The sequence below is a fragment of the Macaca thibetana genome, chromosome 16, assembly GCF_024542745.1.
Source record: "Macaca thibetana thibetana isolate TM-01 chromosome 16, ASM2454274v1, whole genome shotgun sequence".
Taxonomy (NCBI): Eukaryota; Metazoa; Chordata; class Mammalia; order Primates; family Cercopithecidae; genus Macaca; species Macaca thibetana.
In genome coordinates, this window is record NC_065593.1 from 74,751,353 (window position 1) to 74,772,213 (window position 20,861).

A 20,861-nucleotide genomic window follows, 5' to 3' on the forward strand; every position below is an offset into this window, starting at 1 on the left:
GAACCGGTTCCCCCGCCTTGACAGCGGAGGCCCCCACACCAAGGCCCTCGGACTAAGCGGGGCAGGGACAGCCCCCAGGTAGAGCTGTTCACCGGGGCGCCTGCAGAGCCCGCATCCCAACCCCGACCCAGGTGCCGGGGCGCAGGCTCGCGGAGGGAGGCGGTGCAACGGGACCCTCTGCGGATTCTCTGCGGACGGGAGGCGTCCAGGTGGGACAGGGCCCGGGGAACGGCAGGAAATGGGCTGCTTTTCCTACTTGACTGACGGGAAAACTAAGGCTCAGTCAACTATTAAGCAAGCGTGGTGTCGACCTTAGAGCAGGCAATCACCCCTCGTTTTAAAGCCAAGGTTTCCCTCGCAGTCGATTTGGATCAAGACTACCCACAATCTCCCCACCGCAGGACCGAAGCGAGGTTCAAATCTTAGAATCAGCCCCACGGAATGAAGGGGTTGTCCTAATTCCAGCACTGAGTGTAAGAATGGAAGCCTTAGATGTGAGTGTAAGAATGGAAGCCTCAGATGTGATTTTATGCAAGTCCCCATTTTAGAAATGGGAAAACTGAGGCCCGAAGGCGAACGGCAAGTGCAGCATCGGGACTCGAACCCATGTTTGTCCCTGCGTGCGGGGCTATTCCGGGCTCGGTTGTCTTGACTTCCGCGGCCCTCCTCCTTGTTGCCTGCAGGAAAACGCCGCGGCCGCGATGGCGGCGGATGTGGAGGGAGACGTGTACGTGCTGGTGGAGTACGCCTTCGAGTACACCGGCAACAATGGGCGCCGCGTGGCCATCCCGCCCAATGAGCTCTACCGGCCGCTGCGGCGCAGCACCGAGCACCGGTGGCACCTGCGGCGCGAGCCCGGCGGCCGCCCCTTCTACCTGCCCGCGCAGTACGTGCGCGAGCTGCCTGCGCTGGACAACCCTGCCACGGCCGCGCCGCCAGGTCCCCAACCGGCCCCGCGGCCCCCGAGCCGTTCTCCTATGACTACCGGTTCGTCAGGGCGGCGGCGGCAGCGGGCCCCAGTGGCCCCCAGGCGGAGCCCCGAGGCGGCGCCAGCTCCCTGTGCGGCCCTGCGCAGCGCGGCGCCGCGACCCAGCGCAGCAGGCTGGAGCCTGGCCTGCCCGCCTGCCTGTACCTGAGGCCCGCGCAGTCCCTGGACAACCTGGCGCGCGCCGCCGTCTCGCCTCCCGCCGGCCACCTCGGAAGCAGCGGCAGCTTCAAGGCCTGCAGCGTGGCGGTGTCCTGGGTGTGCCTAATGCCCCTGGCGCGCAGCGACTCAGAGAACGTCTACGAGGCCATCTAGGAGGTGCGCGGCCCGCCGCGGGAGGAGAGCACCAAGCAGGTACGACCCCGGGCGCGGAGGCGGGGAGGCTCACTGGGGACCGCGCCCGCAGGGAGCCTGGGCGCGAGGAGACCCGCTCCGCTCAGCATCGGGCACGACGCCCACCTTTGTCCGAAGACTTCGGATGAGCTCCCTCTCCCCAGCCGCGAAACAGTGCAGGCTCCCCCGTCCCTCATCTGCAATTCCCAGGCTCCAAAGCTCCCTGGAAGCCCAAAGGGTTTTCCGTAATCCAGTTGGTGGCAAAATTGCGCTTGAACTGATGTGAGGCTGTTGATGGTCTTTATTTATCGCGCTTGTGTGAATATTCATATTTTGCTGCAGAAATGCAAATGAGCGCGATAGCCGGCGGCTGCCCCAAGCCCTGATGGGAGGTAATGTAACCCACAGCAGGTGGGTGCCTCACGATATCTTTCCAAGTCCCAGCTGTTCTGTATTCCGAAGTGCATCTGGGCATGGAACGGGGGATTGCGGGCCTGCCGCCAGCTCAACCGCCTTGCCCGTCTCCCAGGAGCCTGGGGTCAGATGAGAGGGTGGATGTGAAAGTCTGGCGTCTGCTTCCCTTTGAGGGTGCTTCCAGAATTTCAGTTCCTTTTTATTTTTTATTTTTAAAAGAACTCCTGATGGATTTCTTTCAGAAAGACGTCCGGTTAAGTAAGGTTTTTTTTCCCTCTTCAGAATGTAGTTGTGTTAATCTGGGAAATCGAAAATAGAGCACGTTTTATAAACACTCTTACATCCCCAGAACACTCTGGGCGACCCTGACATTTTGAACTTTAGGAACTTTTCAGGGAGGGGCAGCCCGAGGGGAAAAAAGTTTGCTCAGAACCGTTCTGCCATCTGCCACCGGCCGTGTGATGATCTAGAGGCAGTTCCCTTCCTCACTCAGGGTCTGGGTTTGTTCTTCAGCCCAAAGGGAGGGGGTGGACAGATGACCTCTGGACCTTGGGAGCCCCTAATTTCTTTCGCTGTGCCTGATGTCATTACCATGAACATTGATGCCCACCATGTGCCAGGACTGAGTCCGGGATGCCCAGACGAAGGAGACACGTAGTCCCGCTGCTGGGTCTTCCCTCCGCCCGTCTCGTTACAATGCAGAGCTGAGATTTTGAGGCTGGGGAAAGGAGAATTGGACTCTGCTGGGTCACCTGCCAGCTGCGGACAGCCACTTAACTTACACACGAGGACGCTCCCCCAGGCCCAGCGTCCTCTGGTGTAAGCACAATACCTAAGGATTAGGGTTGTGAGCCTTAAACGAGGTAAGACTTCGAGGCGCTTGGCAGTAACAGAAGGTCCACCCAGACTCTCTAGGTCGTCCTCGTTTGGCTTCCCTGGGTCTGCGCCGCCTTCTCTCCGGCTCCTGCAGCGGCAGCCCGCCGCCTTGCGGCCAGGATGGAGAACGGCACCCGGCGGGCGGGGCTGAGGACCGCGGCTGGTTCTTGTTTCGTGCCGCTGCCAGCCGGCCAGGCAGTTTCTCTGGGATGGGTGGCTGGATGCCAGCCCTCTTCTCCCCCAGCGTCCCTCAGTTTCCTTCGCAGGCTCCCGGTGGCGCACTTCTCGGCCTCTCCACATTCTCTGTGCTGGTGACGGTGGGAGGGTGCCTGCCCGTCTGAGTGGAGCCCCTGGAGGTGGGGAAATGGCCTTGCTCTTTGAACCTCGCATCTGGCCCAGGGTCTGGCTCAGACAGAGTGCACACAGTGTGTGTTGAAAAGGGCAGAGGTGTGGCAGTCCCTTACCTATGAGCCAGGGCTCTGTGGGTCTGCCCAAGGGCCACCACCCCAGGCCCCAGGACCAAAGAGGAGGGAGACTGCCCAGGTCCTGACATCTCCTGAGAAGACAGGTCACCCCGGCTGCCAGGGCCCCTGCCAGGTGGCCCCTCTGCCCATCCTTCTTCCAGTTCCTAGCAGGTTCCTAGTTGCAGTGGCATCTGGGGGAGGGGCACAGGTGATGGGGGCAGGGGACTTACCCAGGGGGGCATCTAGGACATTGGCCAGAGACAGGCTGCTCCTTGGCCCCACTCGTGGCCCTAATTCACTGTGTGACCTCCACAAGTCACTTTGCATCTCCGGTCCTGTTTCCTCCCCTGTGCGATGGGTGCAATAATACCACGTTCCCTGCACGGAGCTTTATTCAAGAGGCAGCTGTGGGTCTCCCTGGTGCTCCACCCCCAACAAAGTCCAGGGTAGGGAGTTAGTCCTGCCCCCCAAGGGAACCCCACCCCTGCCCTTAGTTGTCCCAGGCGGCATTTGCACCATGATCCTCCAGGCCCATTCACTCGTTCATCAGGCGTGAACTAGCTGAATACCTGCCAAACCCTGGTGAGCCTTTGGATCTGGAGAGGACTGAGGCACAGCCACGTTCCTGGGGGAGTCGCCCTCTTGGATAGGAGGCCAGCAAGAGAAGACATGGGGCTGGGGCTCAGGAGTGGAGCTTAGGGTTGGGAGTGGGTGCCCACCCGGGCAGGGCCTCATGGGCGCTTGCCAGGAATGTGCACGTTATCCTGCAGCTGCTGTGAGGCTTTTAGCAGAGACAGGAGTGGGATTGAGAAAAATATCCCTGTGGCCAGGGCTTCAAGCACGGCCGAAGCTCTTAGTGGTCTCGTGGTCATGTGATGGTAACAGAGGTTTGGGAGGTGGATGGGCAGGGCCTGGGGGCCGAGGGAGGTGGGAGGGAAATCCGGTTGAGTTCTAGATTCCCGGCTGGCACTCGTGGGCAGACAGTGGTGCTGCTTACTGAGGTTGGGGTGGGGGGCAACTTGGGGAGGAGTAGGGTGAAGAAAAGCTGGGGCCCACCTGGATTTAGGTGCCAGACAAAGGGAAGAGAAGCGTGAGAGTGCTGGCTCAGAGGACAAGAAGTGGCCAGAAGAAGGACGCACAGGAAGGTCACGTGAGAGAAAGGCCTTATACCACTTAACTGAAGTGGCCACTAGAAGCTCAGCTGGTCGGGGGGTGCTGAAGGCAGAGGGCAGTGGTCAGGAGTGAAGTGAGGGTGCGAATTGAGCGTGTGGACAACGGGCAGGAGGAGAGAGACACAGTGTAGCCAGAGCGGGTGTAGGTCATGGATGGAAATGTGGTCCCCAGGTTCAGGTGGGTGGGCAGGAGATGCGGAGGCTGAAGATGAGGAGGAGGTCGTTGCTGAGAAGGGATCTCAGAAGAAAGTGGGTTTCACCGTGTTAGCCAGGATGGTCTCGATCTCCTGACCTCGTGATCCGCCCGTCTCGGCCTCCCAAAGTGCTGGGATTACAGGCTTGAGCCACCGCGCCCGGCTGAGATCCGGCCACTGCACTCCAGCCTGGGCCACAGAGCGAGACTCCGCCTCAAAAAAAAAAAAAAAAAAAAAGAAAGTGGGTGCAGAACAGAGGGGCAGGATGTGGGGATGGCATGGCATGGGGGCACTGGGGAGTGTGTGGGGACCGCCATCTATTAGGCAGCAGTTTGGGGCTTAGGGCAGGCTACTGGGCAGGGCCAGGAACCCCCAGAACAGAGGAGCTCCTGCCATGGATGGTGTTTTACAGTCTTGTCACTCCCCATGCACTCTAGTTGCACATATTGAGCACTTGGTGTGGGCTGGTCACTGTGCTGGACACTGGGGACAAAGTGTGGTAAGATGCAGTCCCAAAGGGGTTAACAGTCCTGTGTGGGCTCTTGCTTAAAGGCTTGTACCCAGGGTTAAGCTCCCAGCAGCTTGGAAGGCAGGCATGGACACCTCCATTTGCCCTGAGTACAAACAGAGGTTCAGAGAGGTTTAGTGACAGGACGAAGCTCACACAGCCAGGAAGTGACTGTGTCTGGGACAGTTCCAGGTCCCTTGACCCCTAGCCCCACCCTGGCCACCAGGTTCAGTTTCAGTCAGGTGGCATTTAGGGTTGGCCACCCTATTCCCCTTGGCAAAAACAGTACAAGCCAAAGGCAAGCAAGCGCTCCTTCTTCTGAGCAACCTGTGTGCCCAGCCCTGTGGTGGGAGAGTTGATGATGTCCCAGGAAAGTCTCCTGTTCTCTTGCTGCCCAGGAGAGGGCAGAAGCAAACCCTTCTGAGAGGGGAGAGAGGGAAACAGGGGGAAGTAGGCAGGGATGACTCCTCCCCTCCCCCAAAGAGGCCACTCAGGGAGCCCTGGGAAGCCAGGCCAAAGGCGGTGCAAAAAGGGGCCTCTGAGACTCTTCCCCCTGGCTGCGGTCACCATCCCCGCCCAGAGGTGAGAAGGCTCAGGCTGGTGGGGCTGGCCTGGAGCTTGCCACTGCTGCTGGAGCACTGGCCGCTGGGAGGGAGGTTCCAGCCAGGCTGCTGCACCTTCTCATACAAGCAGCCCTGGAGGCGCCGCACCTGACACAGGCAGCGCCCACTGGAAGGAGCCCGGGGCCCTCAGTCCTCCTCTTCCTCCAATGGGAACTGTGAGTGAGCCCTTGTCCCTAGAGGACTAGAGGGTGGCCACAGCAGTTTCCCCACTCTCTCCCCTCACTTTCTCACCTGGGGGCCCCTCCTGTCTGGATCCAGGGCCAGCACCCGCTTCCTCTGAGGGCAGGACAAACTCTGAGGGCAGCCTGAGGCCGCTGTGATTGAGAGAAAGGAACTGGCCTTGGGACAGACCCACCTGTCCCCACTCAGGGCCAGCCAGGGGGCCTTTGGCAAGGGCTTTAACAGCAGGAAGCTGAGGCCAAGTTGAGGGGACTCCAGCTAGCCCCTTGCCTGTACTCCCTCCTCCAACAACCCCCACCCCCACCCCCCAGCTGGGACAGCCGCCCTGGGGTGGCTCTGCCGGTTTCTTTGCACCTGACCCAGTTCCCTCCCAGTGGCTCACCTGCAGCCCCGGGCTGTCCCAGAGCCCCTCTGCCTGCCTAGGACCTGACGTAGGAGACAGCAGGTTCTTGGGTCCCCCTCCCACCCTCACCCCACATTACTGTCCCCCCAGAGATCTCCCTGCCACCCCCAACTCCCCTGTAGGCCACATAGTCTCTGGGGGTCTCCCTGAAGCCTGCACCTGGTTCTCACCTCTTAGTCCCTGGCTCCCTTCAGCCCCAAGGGCCTGAGATGGGCCCCACCTGCCCCCTCACTTCCTTCCCAGGCCTCAGCAGTTGACTTCACTCTAGACCTATTTTTTTAAATGTTTATTTTAATAGTTGTGGGGAGCAGGTGGTGTTTGGTTACATGAATAAGTTCTTTAGTGGCGATTTCTGAGATTTTGGTGCATCCGTCACCCGAGTGGTGTGCACCATACCCAATGTGTAGTCTTTTCTCCCTCACCCCCCTCCCACCCTTCCCGCACCCCCAAATCCCCAAAGTCCATTATATCATTCTTAGGCCTTTGCCTCCTCATAGCTTAGCTCCATAGACCTATTTTCTCTGCCCTTCTTAGAGCTGACTGTGTCCAATACAGGGAGGAGTGGGCATCATACTGAATGCCAGCCTGGATGGGTGGTCAGTGCCAGGCCCTGGGGAATGGGAAGGTCCATGATCATGACCAGGGGGTAGCTGATGACCAGGAATGTGGCCAGGGCTCCATGCCTGAATGTTAGGGAGATTCGGAACTGGATCTGTGCCGGGGAGTGAGAGGTCAGCGGCTGACAGTTCATATTGAGGGGGAAACAGGGCTGCCAGGACTAGGGCTCTGGGGCACAGGGACACAGGGGCACAGGTGCTCTTGCTAAAATTTGGGAAGCTCTGTTTCCAGATTGCAGAAGGATTCTGGTGTTGAGGGAACTTCCAGAGCTGTTGCCTGGGCTAGATGAGGCCCACAGGACCCAGCTGAGGCTCCTATGGGTGCCCCCCCCTGCCTCCTCGCCTTCTTCTAGCTGGGGTTCCCCTGTGAGGCATGAAGGGAGTGGGACAGGGGCCCCTGTCCAGGCCTCCGTGTCTGTCTAGGGGCTGGGCCAGAGAGAGGAAGCAGAGGTAGCAGAAGGGCCTGCCTGTAGAATCCTCCCAACCTCCGCCTTCCTTTCTCCTTGTTGGCTGAGTTAAATGTGTAAATTACTATTCCCTCCCTATAAAAATAGCTTAACTCCATTACAAATATTTGAATAATAGGAGGAAATCTCAATTGAATGACTGTTAGCATGTTGGTTTCTTTCCATTTTTTCTGCCTTCTTATGTGTATGTCTTGGGCAGTTCCCATAGAGACATCACAGCGTAATGATGATTGTGCCTTCTGCTTTTTCAATTGCCATATTCACCTAGTCAGTGAATGTCAGCTGCTGTACTGGGCACTAGGGAGCAATGAAAAATAAAGGATGGTTCCTGCCCTCAGGTAGCTTACTGTTCAGGAGAAATTGAACAGCAGATCCAATTATGATATAGTATGGCATGGCACTTATGGTATGGCAGATATGATATGATATGATATGACACGATGCATCTGCAAAGAGCTGTGCAGGATATGTTGAAGGAGCCATCCTCCCAGAATCTTGTTGGCAAGAGTGAAATCCAGGAGTGCTTCCTGGAGGAGGAAGGTGTTGGCAAAGATGAATTCAAAAGGCTTCTACTGTTCCCTGTCATGAAACCCTCTGGACCTGGTGCCTTTTTCAGTGGCAGATTTTTTTTCTCATCAGTGGTGATTAGTTTATTTAAGTTTCTACTCACCTTCTAGTTAATTTTGGCCATTTTATATTTTACTAGGAAAGCATTCATTTTCTCCAGATGTGTAAAATCTCCACTTTTAAAATTTATTATGAATTTCTTTGTGACCAAGTAAATGATTTTTCTAAGTTTTTCAGAGACATATAAGAAAAATGTATATTTTCTTATTTTTATTTTTATTTATTTATTTTTTTTGAGATGGAGTCTCGCTCTGTCACCCAGGCTGGAGTGCAGTGGTGCAGTCTCGGCTCACCGCAACCTCCACCTCCTGGGTTCAAGCGATTCTCCTGCCTCAGCCTCCGGAGTAGCTGGGATTACAGGTGTGCGCCACCACGCCCAGCTAATTTTTGTATTTTTAGTAGAGAGGGGATTTTGACATGTTGGCCAGGCTGGTCTGGAACTCCTGACCTCAAGTGATCCACCTGCCTCAGCCTTCCAAAGTGCTGGGATTACAGGTGTGAGCCACCACGCCTGGCTGGAAAAATGAATATTTTCTATTTAAGGGATATAAGGTCCTATCTGCATCAAATCAAGTTTATTGATTATATTATTCAAACTTTCATTTCCTTCGTAACCTTTGCTTGGGGGCAGGGGTCTTTTACTCTAATTCTGATAGAGATGTGTTATGTTAAACCTTCCACTCAAATTTTCTCTATAAAGCTCTTCTGGTGCTTTCCCTAGTTTTTGCTTTTTATATTTAACTACGATGTTGTTGGGAGCATGCAGATTTCGAGTGTTCTGTTGGTACAAATTGTGCTTTTCTATCATTATGCGGTGTCCCTCTTTATCCTATTATAGTGCTTAGCCTTAAATTTCACCCTTCTGTAGTTAATATGACCACTCCTTATTTTACTTTTTTTTTTTTTTGTACTTGCTTAGCATTCTTTTATTTTCTACCATTATCATTTTTTGAAACTACTAATTTCTTGTGTAAGTCACATCACTGTTTTGTTTTGTTTGAGACAGGGTCTGCCTCTGTTGCCCCAGCTGGAGTGCAGTGGTGTGATCATGGCTCCCTGCAGCCTCAACCTCCCTGGCTCAGGCAATTCTCCCGCCTCAGGACCCCAAGAATCTGGGACCACAGGCCCGCGTGCCACCATGCCCAGCTAATTTTTTTTTTTTTTTTTGGTATTTTTTGTAGAGATGGGGTTTCTTCATGTTGCCTGTCACCACTGTATTTTTGTTATTTTCATGTTTTTTTGTTTGTTTTTTGAGACAGAGACTTGCTCTGTCACTCAGGCTGGTGTGCAGTGGTACGATCTTGGCTCACTGCAACCTCCGCCTCTCAGGTTCAAGTAATTCTCCTGCCTCCACCTCCTGATTAACTGGGATTACAGGCACACGCCACCACATCCAACTAATTTTTGTATTTTTAGTAGAGACAGGGTTTCACCACATTGGTCAGGCTGGTCTCAAACTCCTGACCTCAGGTGATCCACCTGCCTCACCCTCCCAAAGTACTGGGATTACAGGTGTGAGCCACTGCGCCCAGCCTATCACTGTGTTTTTAAACCCAAGCTGACTCCTTGTCTTTTAGTGGGAGAATTCTATCTGTTCACTTTTCATTTAACAATTGATCTACTGTACTTGATTTGATTACCTTTGGCTCATTTTACATTTATTGGTTTACCTTGCAGTTTTTTCCCTCTGATCTGGTTATTGATTTCCTTTTTCCTCCCCTGTTACACTTTCCATTTCATTATTGGCAGCTGTCCCTTCTCTGGGGTTTCTAATCAAACACATGTTCTTTAGCACATGCCTCGATGGGGATTCTTTTCTCAGCACCCTCACAGCTCACAGAACCTGTCACTCTGTAGACTCTGGTCCTTTTTCCGCTTAGGAACATCTATTTGTTGCTTGATTTGATTATTGTTTGTTTGTTTATTGAGACAGGGTCTTATTCTGCTACCCAGGCTGGAGTGCTGTGGCACAATCACAGCTCACTGCAGCCTCCACCTCCTGGGTTCAAGTGATCCTCCCACCTCAGCCTCCTGAGAAGCTGGGAATCCAGGCGCACACCACCACGCCCAGCTAGCTTTTTTTGTACTTTTTGGAGAGACAAAGTTTCACCATGTTGCCCAGGTTGATCTTAAATTTCTGGGCTCAAGCGATCCGCCTGCCTCAGCCTCCCAAAGTTCTGGGATTACAGGCGTGAGCCACTGCACCTGGCCTGTTGCTTGATTACTGTTTCTTTAACTTTTCTTTCCTTTGCATGTGAGTGCTCCTGACTGGGTCCCTCGCAGTTTATCTTTGGCCTTTTTATTTCAGTCTTGGTGCACTTTTGCTCAGAGGTTTGATATTTCCTTTTGACCTTCCAGGCTGCAAATTTGAATCTCAAGAGTGAATTTATTCCCCTTCAACTAATACAAGTACATATTTTAAGTTCTAAAAATCAGTCCTTTTTAAAAACTCTGCTTGATTCGAGTCTCCTTAAGAGTTTGTGTTCACGTTGTAATTGCATTCTCCAGCCCCTCTATTTTACCAATAGCCTTGAATTTATTTTACTAGGTAACATATTTACAGATTTTTTTAAAAAAATCAAAGCAATATTTTAAAGTCTATAGTAAAAATCTCACATGTACCCTGTTTCCCTGCTCTGTTCCCCATCAACTCAAAAGCCACCCCTTTCATTCATTCTTTCTTCATTCTTCCAGAGTTTCTGAGTACAAACGAGTATAACTACCTATCTGATTACTTAATTTTCTCTCTCTCTCTTAAGCAAATGTGGTACCTTGTACACACTGTCCTGTGTGTAAAACAAGATTTTAAAAAAAAACCTTGGTTCTTTTTGTTTTGTTTATTCCTTTGACAATGTATCTTAGAGATTGTGCCTAGAGAGGCAATGCTTCTTTCCCTACAACTACAAATGATCCATTTTACCAGTCTCCTGTTGACTGGCACGCGGAATGTTTCCTATTTTTTGGTATTACAACAATGCCATAATGAATACTCTTTTATATACTCTTTTATATATGTACAGGTAGATGTTAGAAAAATTCCAACAGTGGGATTGTGGGGTCAAAAGGTAAATAATGGATATGTGATGGGTATATCCCATGAGGCATATACCAATTTGCCCTCGCCAACACAGATGAGGGTGTCTTTTCCCCACAGCCTTCCCAACTGACTGTTGCCAAACTTTTGTTTTCTGCCAATCTGACCACAATATGTATTAACTTAAGGTACTTTAAATTTGCATTTTTCTTTCCAGTAAGAGTATCTTTTCGTATATTTAAGGGCTGTTTGTCTCCCCCACTTTTTTTTTTCTTTCTGTGAATGATCCGTTTATATCCTTTGCCTGTTTGCGTATTGGGTTGTTAGGTTTTTTCTTATTGAGTTCTAGTTGCTTTTTCTATACTAGGGAAACTGCCCTTTGTCTATTATTACATGAGTCGTAATTCCCTCAACCACCCTGAGCTTGTCTTTTGACTCTGCTAATAACATTATTTTGTCACGCAAGTTTTCTTAAAACACATTTATGTAGTCAAATGTATCACTTGTTTATTTTATGGCTTTTATATTTTGAGTCTTTGTTACAAAGTCTTTATATATATGTATATATACACACGCATACAACATATTGAAGTCTTTTATATATATGCACACACAGCATATTATATATAATATATACTTTAATATGTACATACAGCATATTGAAGTCTTTTATATATATAAAGAGACATATATATAAAATATATAGGTTTATATATATATATACAGCATATTGGATTTTGTTTTCTTTTTCGATTATTTTTGACTTCATTTTAAAAAAATTTAAATCTTTAATCCTTTGAGGGTTATTGTGGATGGACAGAGTGAGATGTGGACCCTCCCTTATTTATTTATTTGTTTATCTCTTGATGGGCAGCCAGTTGTCCTGTGGCCTTTCACTGACAAGTTTGTCTTTCCCCATCATCCGTGATGGCATCTTTGGGGCGTCCTGGGTCCCGGCTGTGCTGGGGTCTGGTGGCGGTGGCTGGTTTAGTGCGTCCTGGGTCCCGGCTGTGCTGGGGTCTGGTGACGGCAGCTGGTTTGGTGGTACTGTCTGTTCCCCCTGCTGAGCTGTCAGAGTGAGTTTATATGTCTTTGCTCACCAGAGCCGGGGTCGAGTTTATAAAATATACTCGAGTACCCTACTCGAGGTGTACACTCGAGGTGTACTTGGGGTACACCCCTCCAAGCAGGAGTACCCCACTTGGAGGGGTAGCCCTAGAGTGGAGAAGGGATGGTGGTCTCTGCCAGGGAGCCTGTGGGCATGGGACATCCATGATGTCAAAACACCAGCAGAAATTCTCCCTGTCTCCTTGGTGCCCTGGCCTTATGGGTAGAGACTACCTGGCCCGCCTGTTTGGCCCCCTCAGCTCCTGGGCACAAGGATACAAGAGCCATACTGCCTCCTCCCTGGGGTCCCATGATGGGCCAGCCCGCCCCAGGGTTCCCCTGGGAGCCTCCACCTCAGACACAGCCTTTCACCTGTGCCAGCCAGGTCCCACCCACCCACTGCCCCAGCCTCTGCTTGACTCAGGCAGTAGCAGGTCGCAGTTGGGAGCAGAAGGGAAACGGCATGTTTAAGTGGCCTTATTCCCAGAATCCCAGCTCCAGAGCTGTGTCTGAAAGGGAGATGAACTACTTCATCCGTAACATGTCAGGGGCAGGGGAGCTGGAAGGGCAAGTCTGTTTCCAGGTGAGAAATAATGAACAACTTTTTCTTCTTTTCTTTTTTGAGACAGGGTCTCGCTCTGTCACCCAGGCTGGAGTGCAGTGGTGCAATCACGGCTCACTGTAGCCTCAACCTCCTGGCCTCAAGCAGTCCTCCCACCTCGTGCTCCCAAGTAGCTGAGAGCACAGTCTTGAGACTGACTATCATCCAATTAGAAATTATATATATATAATTAGTAGAGACGGGGTTTCACCATGTTGGCCAGGCTGGCCTCGAACTCCTGACCTCAAGCGATCCACCTGCCTCAGCCTCCCAAAGTGTTGGGATTACAGGAGTGAGCCACCGCACCTGGCCAACATTTTCTTTTTAAGATGGAGAGACCAACTGGGTGCAGTGGCTCTTGCCTGTAATCCCAGCACTTTGGGAGACTGAAGTGGGAGAATTTCTTGAGCCCAGGAGTTCGAGACCAGCCTGGCCAACATAGAAGTACCCTGTCTCTACAGAAAAAAAAAAAAAAAAAAAAAAAAAAAATTAGCTGGGCGTGGTGGTGTGGGCCTGTAGTGCCAGCTACTTGGGAGGTGAGGCAGAAGAATTGCTTGAGTCCAAGAAGTCAAAGCTGTAGTGAACCATGATCATGCCACTGCCCTCCAGCCTGGGTGACAGAGCAAGACCCTGTCTAAATAAATAAATAAATAAATAAATAAATAAAAAAAAGATGGAGAGGCCTTTAGTTTGTTGAAATGAGAAAGGGACAAAAGTAGTCAGAAGGGAAGGGTTGGAGATTTGAGGTGAGGCCACTTCTAAGCAAGTGGGAGGCAGCTATGGGGTCCTTCAGGCCTGGGCTGGGGAGGTTGGCTTGGACAGCAGGCCCCTGTGTCTTCCCCCGGGGGAGGAGGAAGGAATGGTGGGTGTAAACACAGATATGTTTGAGGGAGTGGGCAGAAGGTGACCACTCCTTGGTCTCATTTTCCTACCTTCCTAACCTGGCTAATCCCTACAGCCTTCGCTGGCTGGGAGGTTCCTTTATGGACCATTTCTTTTTTTTTTTTTTTTATGGGGGACGGAGTCTCACTCTGTCGCCCAGGCTGGAGTGCAGTGGTGCGATCTTGGCTCACTGTGACCTCTGCCTCCCAGGTTCAAGCGATTCTCCTGCCTCAGCCTCCCGAGTAGCTGGGACTACAGGCGCATGCCACCACGCCCAGCTAATTTTTGTATTTTTATTAGAGACGGGGTTTCACTGTGTTGGCCAGACTGGTCTGAAACTCCTGACCTCAAGTGATCCTCCTGCCTCATCTTCCGAAAGTGCTGGGATTACAGGTGTGAGCCAACACGCTTGGCCCCTTGTGGACCATTTCTGATCCCTCCTGGCCCCAGTGGCCCTGCTGGGTCTCTGCCAACGTTACTTAGAGCACAGGCCGTGTGAGCCCTGAGGAGGCCCCACCCCAGCTCCCACCCCGCCCTGGAGGAGCAGGCCATGCAGGCAGCCGCATGAGGTCACCCAGAGGCTGGGGACGGAGTCCAGAGCCGAGGGTACCCAATTGAAACCCAAAATCAGAAAAGCAGAAGTGCAGGCCTGCTTCTTCCCCATCCCCATGGGTGTGGAAACCCAGGGCCCACTCAGTTCACAGAAGGAGCCCTGTGACGGGGTAGGGTTGACAGCTCTGTTCTACAGATGAAGAAACTGAGGCCCAGAAATTCAAGCGGCTGCTCGGCGAGAAGCTGAAGTAGAGCCTAGACAAGAGCCCAAGTCTCTGGACTCCAGCTCCACTCTTTTTCCCTTTGAATCAATGGAAGCTTCTGCCCCAAGAAAAAGGTCTCACCTAAAACCATTACGTTTGGAATCTCCCCCGACATCCTTGCAGTAAGATTACACTGAGCCAGCCGGGCTGCTCATGCCTGTAGTCCCAGCATTTTGGGAGGCCAAGGCGGGCAGATCACTTGAGGTTGGGAGTCTGAGACCAGCCTGGCCAACACAATGAAACCCCGTCTCTACTAAAAATACAAAAATTAGCTGGGTATGGTGGCAGGCACCTGTAATCACAGCTACTCAGGAGGCTGAGGCAGGAGAATCACTTGAGCCTTGGAGGTGGAGATTGCAGTGAGCTGAGACTGAGCCACTGCACTCTAGCCTGGGTGACAGAGTGAGACTTCATACCAAAGAAAAAAAGATTACACTGAGCCTTGACACCTCACCTGGGCTGCAGTCAAATCACCCAAGGAGCTTTAAAATTAAACACCTTCCCCAGGCCCCGGTCCAAACCACTTCCATCAGAATCTCAGAGGGCTGAACTAGGCACGGCTCCCCAAAGCCTACTGAGGCTTGAGGCCCAGGACCCTGTGGGGTCACCCCTGGGTCCCCTGATCCTGCCCCTGGATGTGCAGCTCTGGGCCAGGCCGGGATGGGTAAAGGGAGACCCAGTTTCTGTCCTGGAGAACATGTGATAAATAGGGGCTGGAAATTTGTAGAAATTTGTAGACCTATTTTTGAATTGTATTTTCTCTATTTCCAAAGCTGTAGTAGGTAACAAGATTAAAAGCATTAGGCTTTATAAGTATAGTTGCAAACCCAAATTTTAGTCAAGGCATAAAAATGCTCTAAATGGCTAATACACTTTCTTACTACATGATCAGTTTTATTCTACATATAATTCTAAAGAATTAAAGCCTTCTTTACACATATGAGTAGGCTATTTTGGGTTTTATGGTTTATTAAATAACTGTAGGTGATTCACTGCTCAGTTCTAGCTATGATCACTTCAGGTGAACCTGCAGCTAAAGGATGAGGCTTATCCACTGATAGCAGAGTACTGTGGATAGGACAGCATGGCATCCCAGCTCTGATCATGAACAATGGGATCAGAGCTAGGACTCGGTATCTCTGTCCTTCAGCTAGCCATGGTGACAGGACATGGCCCCAACTGTGTCTCCGATATTCGAGAATTATTTGCAGGGTAGATATGCAAGAATAAATGATGTTCTTAACATCACAGCAATTGCTTAAAAGCAGTGCCTTTCATACTTCTTTTTGACTCTGACCCTCAGTCACATACACATTTTTTCATAGCAGCCCAGTACACATATTCGAAAGCTTTCTGAAATACTGTTTTACCTTATTATGTGGGAAGCATTCTGATATTTTCTGTGTTAGCCTACTGCATTACATTTTTTTTTTTTGAGACGGAGTCTTGCTCTGTTGCCCAGGCTGGAGTGCAGTGGTGCGATCTCGATTCACTACAACCTCCGCCTCCCTCATTCAAGCAATTCTCCTGCCTCAGCCTCCCAAGTAGCTGGGACTACAGTCACACGCCACCATGCCCAGCTAATTGTTTTGTATTTTTAGTTGAGATAAGGTCTTATCGTGTTGGCCAGAGTGGTCTCAATCTACTGACCTCATGATCTGCCTGCCTCGGCCTCCCCAAGTGCTGGGATTACAGGCATGAGCCACTGCCTAACTGCATTACATTTTATTTTTTAAAAAGCTGAATAAGATCCACTATTTATTTTGTAGTCACTAAAGAGTTGGGACCAACTGTTTGAAAATACTATTTTGAGGTATCCATGGGGTCTTACACTATACCTGGAATGATAAGAGGACCTGAAAGGGTGTTTTTAGGAATATGTTTTTGCGGGGAGAGTACATCCGATCCCCTTCTTTTTCCCTTAAGTATAAACTTGAAAAACTTGAGAAAATGGTAGGTGAGTAATTTATATGTATGGTTTCATGTGTATATTTGAAGTATTAATACATGAAAGCAGTGAATAATAGTATCTAACATGTAATAGGTACTTAATATGTGTTAGTTTTCTTTCTGCAGGCATATCTTGGTTGTTTAATTGTAAACAATTAGCTTTAGCTTTTAACTTAGCTTATAGACTTCAACTTAGCTTTTAGACTTCAAAAGTTCTATTTATCTTAACTTACTTTGAGTGATTAATTTTAGCTATTGAAAGACAGTTGATCAGATGAAATTTTCATCTTTGATTGACATAAACAATGCAGTCTTTTTATGTTTTTGGTCAGGTACTGGTAGTTAACTCTCAAGGAGAAATTTCACGGTTGAGCATCAAAAAGGAAGTGGTCACGAAAGGAAATATCAACAATTATCTTAAATTGGGTCAAGAAGGGAAGTATCGCGTCTACCACAATCAATACTCCACCAATTCATTTGCTTTGAATGAGCACCAGCACAGAGAAGATCATGATAAGAGAAGGCATCTTGCACAAAATTCTGTCTGACTCCAGCAGGAGAGTTCAAATGGAACGGTTCTGTCCATGGGTCCAAAGTTCTTACTATATCTACTCTGAGACTGACTATCACCCAATTAGAAAACAACATCCCTTCATCCTTTCTTCATCCCAATTGGGCATCACATAGGTAAAGGAAACTGAGGTTAATTTATTGCTGTAGATATACTAAATGTTTATAAAATGATTGTTGTAGATGTGCACTTGAAAACGTCATTACCAATGAGTTGAATGAAGTCAATGTGGTCAGCAGACAGGATGTGAGAGGCATGAGTGTACTTCTAAGTTACTGAACCAACACCACTGTTTGGAGGATTAGGAGTCAGAGTCTTTATCGCTGGAATCAGATGGAGGCCAAAGTTACAACTACTGTGCTTTTAACTTAAGGCCAACCTAGTGAAATAATTTCTTTCATTTCTTCTGAAATATAGGGCAAATTGGATCAAGGCCGTTCAGATGTGTAGCAAACCCAGAGAATTTGCATTGGTTTTAGCCATTTTAGAGTGTGCCGTTAAACCAGTTGTGATGTTACCAATATGGCAGAAATCTTTAGGACATACCAGGTAAGTGAATTCTGAGCCTTGTAAATGAGGAATATTGGACTCCCTTTTGAAATACTAGCATATTAATAATGAAAGCTAATGTATTTAACAGGCCATATTAAAGACTTTACTTTTGGCCTCATTTTCTTCTTAGATAAGTTGTAAAACATGAATGAATATTAGTTCTTTTTTTTTTTTTTTTTTTTTTTTTTAGACAGTGTCTTGCACTGTTGCCCGGGCTGGTGTGCAGTGGCACAATCTCAGCTCACTGCAACCTCCACCTCTTGAGTTCAAATGATTCTCCTGCCTCAGCCTCCGAAGTAGCTAGGATTATAGGTGCCCACCACTATGTCCGGCTAATTTTTTGTCTGTCACCCAGGCTGGAGTGCAGTGGTACCATCACAGCTCACTGCAGCCCTGACCTCCCTGGGCTAAGGTTGTCCTCTTACCTCAGCCTCCCAAATAGTTGAGACTACAAATGCATTCCACTATGCCTAGCTAATTTTTGTATTCTTTGTAGACACAGGGTCTCATTATGTTGCCCAGGCTGTTCTCGAACTCTAGGCTCGAGCGACCTGCCTGCCTCAGCCTACCAAAGTGTTGGGATTATAGTCATGATACATTTCTGATAACAGAGCAATTAGTGCAATGGTTGCTATAACATTTTAGAGAATGGTTTGACAAAAACAAAGTTAAAAATGCAATTTGACTCCTTCCTGATACTGTAGAGAAACTTTTACCCTGTGTACATGAGAAGACATTGTAGCAGAGTGTTCCTTATAATATTATTTCATAATGGTGAAATTTGGAAATAATTCCTAAGTACTCATAATCAGGCACGTTTAAATTGTGTTATTTCATAATGGACTATTACGTAGCAGTGAAAAACACACTAGAGCAACAAGTGTCGAGATTGAATCTCAAAAGTTTACAATAGAATGAAAACATTTGGAGAGGGTGGGAGAGGTACAAGGGTTGAAAAATTACCTATTGCGTACAGTGTTTAATATACGGGTAATGAGTAACTAGAAACCCAGTTCTCCCCAGTGCACATAGACTCCTTGAATCTAAAATAAAATAAAAATTTTTAAAAAGAGAAAACAGTTCCATCACTAAAAACACATAACGAAAAATGTATATACTACATACATGTGTGTAGAGTTTAAAAGTGTGTGTGATGATACAATGTTACAGTATTGTTTAGGGATATAGACATTTGTAAAATTTTAAAGAAATGCAAGGGCTATATGCTTGAAATGTAAGAAATATACTTCTAAATAAATAAGTGCTCAAATGTAAATCATAATGAGAATCAGAAAACATTTTGATCTGGATGTTCATGAAAGTACTACATATATTGAAATTTGTGAGATGCAATTAGACTTCCTAGGAGAAGTTGCTAGCCGTTAATGCTTATGTTAGAAAAGAAAAACTGCAAATTAATTAGCTAGGGGTACCTCTCAAGGAACCAACCTAAAGAAAGAAAATATTAAAGATGAGAAAACGTGATGAAATAGAAAAGAAACATACCTTAGATCCCATTATGTTTTACAAGCCTCTGATAAGATTATCAAGGGGGGAAAAATAATACAGCACAAATAACCAATATCAAGAATAAAAAAAAGAGGTATACTAACCAATGTTTCTGATTCTCTTTTACTAGAACTTGGAATTTTAAAGCCTTCACAGGGTCCACTAATATAGTATTCAGGTTTCCTACATCCACAAAGAAAGGGGTCCACCTAGAAGGCGTGGACCAAGATGGTGGAATAGAAGTCCCCACCTGATCGTGCCCCACCTTCCATCCCCACTGCTACAGAAAGGGGCCCACCGAGCTCCCTTTGGGTGGGGGAAGGGTTGGGAAGGACGCCACAGTGATCTCAGTCCTTAGTAGGGCAGAAGCCACACTCAGGCAGGAGAAGGATTTCTGGTTGTTTATCACTGCACCTGTCATTAAGGTGATGGCAGGACCAGATGAGTTCATAAGGTTTTTCTTAAGTTTCAGGAACCAGATAGTTCTTTCTAAATTTTTCTACCAGAATAGAAAAAGGAGGAAATTTTACAGATTATTGTTTCTCTTAGTGTGAAGCTGTTAGAAAACTTGATAAATAGAAATAGACAAATAGAAAATTATGGCCCTGTCTCCTTTATTAATATTTATTATAATAATTAATAGCAAATAGGCATGTCTATAAGAAATCTCAAAACATTGGTATGCAGATATATTCAGGAGTAAATTTAAAGAATAAGAAACCATGCTAAATTGGCTTCACCTTAGACACCAATCTCCAGGAGATTACTAATACCCTACTATTTTAAGAAGTCAAAGAAAGGCTGGAGCTGGTGGCTCATGCCTGTAATCCCAGCACTTTGGGTGGCCAAGGTGAGTGGATCACTTGAGCCCAGGAGTTTAAGACCAGCTTGGCCAACATGGTGAAACCCCATCTCTACTAAAAATACAAAAATTAGTGGGGCACAGTGGTGCATGCCTGTAGTCCCAGCTACTAGGATGCTGAGACAGGAGAATCGCTTGAACCTGGGAGGCAGAGGTTGCAATGAGCTGAGATCGCACCACTGCACTCCAGTCTGGGCAACAGAGCAAGACACTGTCTCAAAAAGCAAAAAGTCAAAGAAAGGAAACCTTTTGATCATCTCATTAGATGCCAAGAAGGTATTTTTGTCTTAGTTCATTATGATTTATTGTTTTTTTTTTAATTTTGAATTTTTTTTGGCTGGGCGTGGTGGCTCATACCTATAATCCCAGCACTTTGGGAGGCCGAGGTGGGTGGATCACCTGAGGTCAGGAGTTTGAGACCCACCTGGCCAACATGGCGAACTCCCATCTCTACTAAAAATACAAAACTTAGCCGGATATGGTGGCACACGCCTATAGTCCCAGCTACTTGGGAGGCTGAGGCAGGAGAATCACTTGAACCTGGGAGGCAGAGGTTGCAGTGAGCCGAGATCATGCCACTGCACTCCAGCCTGGGAGATAGAGTGAGACTCTGTCTCAAAACAAAACAAAACAAAAAATGACTACTAGGAAATTTCTATTTATATAGCTTGCATTCTATTTCTGATGGACAGCCCTCTCCAGGAAGTCTCAGCGCTTCAGAGGGAAGGGGGACAGTTCCCCTTTGGGTAAAGCTATTTCATAGTGCTGAAAGCATGATGATCCCCCCTCTAGTATACAGGTGTGGATTCAGTAGATGCTTGATAATTCAATTCTTATTTGGTACTATTATTGACAAAGGAAAACGATAAAGGAAATATTTTTCTCCTCGCCCATCTTTTAGCTTTCTCCCTTTGTCTCATAACCATGTCCACCAACGAGAATGCTAATACACCAGCTGCCCGTCTTCACAGATTCAAGAACAAGGGAAAAGACAGTACAGTGAGTACCTTCTGTTGCTTTCCTGTGGTGGTGTTTAAATGGGAGGACATTTGGAAAGGGGTGAAAACTTAGGGATCTTTTTAAAAATACCCTCACTTAGCAACAAAAACTGATGT

General features: G+C 48.5%; 1 protein-coding gene and 1 pseudogene across 2 annotated transcripts in view; both read left to right on the top strand.

The window, feature by feature from the left end:
• Positions 1 to 20,746, top strand: LOC126938363 (rho GTPase-activating protein 27-like; annotated as a pseudogene). Its single transcript, XR_007720063.1, has 3 exons — positions 1 to 2,595; positions 16,585 to 16,939; positions 17,241 to 20,746. The product of XR_007720063.1 is annotated as a rho GTPase-activating protein 27-like (transcript).
• LOC126938344 (importin subunit alpha-1-like) overlaps positions 16,841 to 20,861 on the top strand; it is a 14,164-nt gene continuing 10,143 nt past the window's right edge. Inside the window, 2 exon segments of the mRNA XM_050762445.1 lie at positions 16,841 to 16,939; positions 20,648 to 20,745. Of these exon segments, the coding sequence (XP_050618402.1) occupies positions 20,671 to 20,745 (75 nt within the window). The 5' untranslated portion in view covers positions 16,841 to 16,939; positions 20,648 to 20,670.